This window comes from Papaver somniferum, chromosome 2 (genome assembly GCF_003573695.1).
Source record: "Papaver somniferum cultivar HN1 chromosome 2, ASM357369v1, whole genome shotgun sequence".
In the NCBI taxonomy this organism is placed as follows: Eukaryota; Viridiplantae; Streptophyta; class Magnoliopsida; order Ranunculales; family Papaveraceae; genus Papaver; species Papaver somniferum.
Genome location: NC_039359.1, coordinates 173,287,282 through 173,292,941, shown reverse-complemented (window position 1 = coordinate 173,292,941; position 5,660 = coordinate 173,287,282). Strand labels below are relative to the sequence as shown.

Sequence of the window (5,660 nt, the reverse complement as noted above, 5' to 3'; positions counted from 1 at the left end):
TGATAGTAGTTTTCACATCCAAGTATATAATCCAACCATCATGGGAGGCCCAAGTGATTTGACCTACTTAGGAGCGAGTTAGTGGTCTTCATCAGACAAGCTCCAGTACATCTGTTGATAAGTCAATGGTTCCAGTGTGACACCGCCAACGACGATCGATCCGCTCAAAGGACCTAACTATCAATCCATCTACGTCGCACCTACAGGTAAACGGCGCGACATGCAGTGTTATGTGAAAATATCCACCCCAGGCTATACCTTGTCATAGTCTTTACCGATGCAATATTTTCCAACACAAAACGAGCATAAAAGCAATTCCTAAACCCTTGCCATGAGCAAACTAAAACGAGATAAAAAGTCCGAGACTAATCAAAATTCTCAAATTTGTTACTCAAATTTGTTATTATAGTAAATTATACTCATATAAAGGAAAAATGAAAAAGAGGAAAGACGTACCTTCCGGAAAAAAATAAAGAAAAAAACAATCAAATGGAACTAAACTCCATGTTTAATATCACCATCTATGATTTTGCAAGAACAAAAATAAGAACATTCACATAACTACTGCTACTTATTACCCATGTGTGTGGACATAGTACTCCCCTTGTTTTTAAGGCACATTCATTGTAATCATCTTATCTGGGAAGGAGAACATAGTAGACCAGATGCATCTGATCCAACCACGGCAAGACCGCAAACAGCACATATCTTAGCCTCCTGAGATGGAACAAATTTTGCACTACAGTAAGGACATGCGACGTCTTTCTGTCCACGGTATATTGGCACATGTGTTGCTCCACATATCACAAATGGGTTTCTGAAATCATAATTTAGTTGGGCTGCATCATTTGCGTTCCTTTCCGCGTTTGCCAGTACTTGTCTTGCTTGCGTTGATTGAACCTCGTTAGTAGGGTTTGTCTCCAAGAGCCGCCTAGCAAAGTTTGCTGCCGTAATGAAGTTCTTTGCCTTGAAACTAATTCCCATTGCATTCTTCAAGGCCAGTCTCAAGTGAGCCACCTGAAGGTTACAGTGTGTGAAGTAAGCTGCTAATTCCTGCTGACGAACAGGGTTGTCTCTCGTCTCCCTCCTCTTCAGCTCAATTTGCAAACCCAGGACGTACTCCTTCGCTATAATGATCAACTCCTTGACTTCATCAACCTCCCTTCTTGAATCCACAACGATTAAGGGGATGGAGTGTAGAATACCAAGGAAAAGGTGTAAAGCTTCTGAAAATTTCCCACTTGTTGTAAGTTTATAGGCAGCATTGAGTTTCTCATGCAGCTGAGAAAACTTGATCACCAAAGCTGGTGGGCCTCTCACATTAGGGCTCACGGACTCACTCCACCCTCTCTCTACTGCCAAGGTGATCACAGGAGCAGAGGAACAAGCACGCACATAGGATTGAGTTCCATTGTGAAGATCGAGAAACATGGACTTCATGGGAGCAAAATTTTTGATGCCCAGTTGTCTGTTCAACAAGCGCATTGCAGTGTCGAAATTGCCAGCCGCCGCATGCTCACCAGCAAGGGATGATTTCTGAATCCATATCTGACTTACAGGCATGCCTGGAGCTGGGATTACAAATGCAGTTGACCGAGTATTTGTTGAGGTAATTGAAGTATCAAGCTCTGGTGGAAGGTCTAGATCCTCAAGTTCCCATCCTCCATCTTCGTCATTTTCCTCATTTACTTCCCCATTTTCACGCACCACTACTCCATCTTCATTCTGTGCGTCATCCGCACCATCAATATCTAAGTTTTCTCCCCAATCCGCCTCATCGGCTTCTTCATATTCTTCCTGTCCTCTTTCCACATCAAGACCACCATCGAAGATGCCTTTCATGACCCTCAACAAGGGCCAATCTCCACCACATAAGATGGGTGCAGGTGGAATCAAAAGGGAAGATGTTCTCCCCTCCGGCAAAGAGGGAACATTATCCCCCAGCTGATCAGCCAGTCTTTCAGCATCGTCAACGAGTCCATGAACAGCAGCTGTAACATAAGCAAGAGAAAATTGGCCGGCGTTCTCCAAAACTTTGACACGCTCACGGATGTCGCCAAGATACAAGGCATTGTGAAACTGACCCATTATATCATTCTTAACCTCGGCGATCTTCAACATTTTTGACAACTTATCCATATTCCCAGTTACAAGATACAGGAAGGAAAGCCTATCAAAGTTCTTTGTTCTCTGATATGCATATTCCACAATGCCTGCATTACCCTGACGAAGTGCTTCCACACCCAACCTATACCAGTGATCTTTCTCGTCAATCTCCTTCGCTGAGGCAACAGCAATCTGGATGTTACCACTCTCCAGCGCCAAGTTAAAACGAGTCTTTTCATCCTTCACAAAATGGAGAGCAACTTCAGGAAAACCTTTCTGATGCAAATAGGCAATCATGGCTTGTCCGCAGAGTTGCGAGTTTCTGATCATGCTCATAACCTGATCATACTTCTTCCTCAGCAGAGATAACTTGAATACATATTCTGTTGTATCAACAACTACTGCACGACTCTTTCCATCACGATCCAAGCAAAATATGGTATTACCAGTAACCTTGGTGATGTATATTGGCACGTCGAGTGTCTTAATGATTCCATTATCTCCATTCGGAAGACAATACTTAATGTGGTTCAGGGTCGTATATATGAAAACACCATTGTCATCCCAGGCTCCACTCTTCACACGAATAGTTTCATGAAGGGTGCACCTATGCACAAGTTTCTTGCTAGCAATTACAATAGCGTGTTTGCTAAGTAATGCAACACTCTCCATGTCAATCGACCAAACAACGTACTTAATGAAGGGAGTTTGAAGTTCACCAAGAATGAGTCTCTGCTGGAGATCGAAGATGACCACTCTATCCTCTGCCCTGCACAGCAAATTACCTGTCCCTGCATAGAATATTGCATCTGCGGACATGGGAAGACTGCACTTCTTCACAATCTCATTTTGAAGGTTTTTGATTAAAACTTGGTTGTTGCTCTTGTCAATAACAGCAAACCTATTCCGTGCTACAAAAACAGCTGATCCACCAATTCCTTTTTTAGCGTCTTGCATAGTATCTCCCCTGCCGGTGCCTTTAGGTACAATATAAAGCTCATAAGACCCCCCATCAATTTCTGAACAAACCAAAACAGCATTCTCTGTAGGACTGTAAGATAGAGTTTTTGGGCTTTGATTCAAGCTAGTCGAGCCAGGTCGTCGGATTGGAACCATTTGTGTGTCCTTTTGAGTTGAGAACTCATAGAAACGCAAGAAACGATCTTTGACATAGTACAAACTGTCACCACTGGTGGAGAAAGCCGGCCTTTCTCTCTCCAACTTAAAAACAATCATACCACTATCATGACCAGCAGCAAGCAGATTTATCTCTGGATGTGATGCAAGAATCCAGAACCGGTCGTGTTCTCTGCGAAATGTTTGAACACCAGTTCTCTTTGTTACATCCCACACACGAATACTTTTGTCCTCTGAATTGGACACGATAATGTCCTGCTTAGCATGGAACATAACACATGAGACATTATTCATATGCCCTCTCAATGTGTCTACTTCCCACGCCTTTGTATCTGCAAAAGAAGGCGAGAAAATAAAAGTTAGATGGTTTAAGTTGCATGTGTCTGTACAGATGCAACGTTTCCAACGAGTGGAGCCAACTTGATTCTTTCAAGGGGTGACTTTGTTTCTTGTGGAATGATAACATCTTACTAACGGTCTAATTACTTTTGCCACATCCAGTTATGAAACTCTTTTGTGCATACTTGCTAATATACCTAAAAGAGAATACTACTTAAGCTTCTGAACCTTGGAAAACGATAGATTCAATACCAGATAAATGAAGAGACCATCAAAAGTTAAAAAGTAATACCATTCATGCGCCACAATTTCACTTGGCGATCATCTGCTCCAGAAACAATCAGAGGCAGGCTTGGGTGGAATCCAGCCCAGTTGACCCCCCGGTCATGACCTTCCAAGACATACTTTACAACGGCATCAACCCCACCAAACAAATCTGTGTTCATCTGACTCAACCTCAATATATCATCTGCTGGGGATACCGACTTTTTCCGCAGCGCACCTATGTCCCATACACGAACAGTCTGGTCCAAGGAAGCCGAGACAACCAAGTCCTCCTTAGGATGAAAGGAGGCGCACATAACATAATGGTTGTGGCCAGTCAAAACAGAGATGCAAGTACGAGACTGCCAGTTCCATATTCTAATTGTTTGATCATCACTAGCACTAACTATCCAAGGGGATTCGTTATGAAATTGAACTGTACGGATGTAATCAAGATGTCCAAGAAGGGTAAACAAGCATCGATGCATCTTGTAGTTCCAGACTTTAATCTTATAATCATCTCCTGCAACCACAATCGTTTCCATAGACACTGAGAAAAGCTAACTAAAAAAAGGTTCAAAACTAATCAACATGTAGAACTAGATCAGTAATTCTATCAACATTCGGTCACAAACTTCTGTTACTCTGAGAAACCACACAAACAAGTCAACCAACTAGATACCAAATTATAAACCAGATCTGACAAAGATTTCAAATCCACATAACAATACCGACCATTGGTACATCAGATCCAATCATTTCATACAAGATCAATGTTGAAATCAATGTAATGTTCAGCAAATTACGAATACAGTGTAATGTTGGCAACAGAAGAGCGAAATACAAGCAAATCAATAAAATTGTGTACCTCCAGAGACAAACAATGGCTGCGAATTATGAAAATGAACACCACGAACAGGTCCATCATGTTCATCAAATCTATCAATAAGAGTTCCCATTCTGTAATCCCAAAGTTGAATCACACCACTGTGTAGACTCGCAAGGATCCATGGTCTTTTAGGATGAAAACTCAATCCTTTCACTCGATTACTCTTCGTCTCAAATTTCGTTAACATCGTTTAATCAACCAAGTATCCCAATCACCTAGAAAAATATTCAATAACTGCACGATTTCAAGATCAATAGAAACAGTTAAATTGCAGAATCAACAACTAATCAAATCAAATAAAAAAATGATCGAGATTGAAGAATTACGTCAGATCTGGCAATTAAAAAGTGTGGGCGAAAGTGCCTAGGATATACAGCGAGATGGTGTAGGTATAGGGCTATAGTTTTGCTTGCTCCTCTCTCCCGCTGTGATGGGAGAGTGTGAGTTTTTAGAGGGAGAGAGAAGGGAAATGAAAATTGAGATCCAAAAGTGATTTTTTTTATTTTTTCCTCTGTTTTAATTTTCTTTTTGGTTTCTGCTTTCTTAGGTAATAACGCGTTGACGGCAAGAGTTAGTGTGTTGATTTTGAGGATCCAACGGTAATGGTTACTCCAATTGCGTAAACGAGACCCAGGTGTTTAGGCTTAGTCTTACGGCCTACCAATCTAACATATAGATTGGAAGGCCATGTCACCTAGAATAATCCCCTAAGTCTTAGGCTTATTCCTATGGTCTTCTAAATCTAGCAGCTAGATTGGTCATCCACGTCAGTTAGGGCAATTTTCTAAGTCTTATGGTATGGCGAATCTAGCAGCGAAATGCTGAATAATACAGCGTCGAACGCTGAACAGTACAACGTCCAGGTGAACGCCGAACCGAACAGCGTTTGACTTTGTCAGCTAGGTTGACAATGCTGAACTATTCA

At 41.7% G+C, this 5,660-nt stretch overlaps 1 protein-coding gene across 4 annotated transcripts; it reads right to left on the bottom strand.

The window, feature by feature from the left end:
- Window positions 1-366: 366 nt before the first annotated feature.
- On the bottom strand, window positions 367-5,246 carry LOC113349805 (coatomer subunit alpha-1-like). Of its 4 annotated transcripts, none has more exons than XM_026593844.1 (4): window positions 5,062-5,246; window positions 4,715-4,969; window positions 3,875-4,369; window positions 367-3,575 (listed from the first exon to the last, which is right to left on the bottom strand). In XM_026593844.1, the coding sequence occupies exons 2-4, from the start codon at window positions 4,920-4,922 to the stop codon at window positions 631-633; spliced, it is 3,648 nt and encodes a 1,215-aa protein (XP_026449629.1). In that variant the 5' UTR covers window positions 4,923-4,969; window positions 5,062-5,246; the 3' UTR covers window positions 367-630. The 4 variants fall into 4 exon arrangements, with proteins under 4 accessions (XP_026449629.1, XP_026449632.1, XP_026449630.1 ...); XM_026593847.1 differs by having other exon boundaries at window positions 4,715-4,950; XM_026593845.1 differs by having other exon boundaries at window positions 5,099-5,234.
- Between the last annotated feature and the right edge of the window lie 414 nt (window positions 5,247-5,660).

Bases quoted from the DNA above. Each gene is read 5' to 3' on its own strand.
- LOC113349805 (XM_026593844.1), bottom strand. From the start codon at position 4,922: ATGTTAACGAAATTTGAGACGAAGAGTAATCGAGTGAAAGGATTGAGT. The intron at 4,370-4,714 runs GTACACAATTTT...TTGTGGTTGCAG, and splicing joins GCCATTGTTTGTCTCTGGAG to GAGATGATTATAAGATTAAA. The intron at 3,576-3,874 runs GTATTACTTTTT...CTTCTTTTGCAG, and splicing joins GAAATTGTGGCGCATGAATG to ATACAAAGGCGTGGGAAGTA.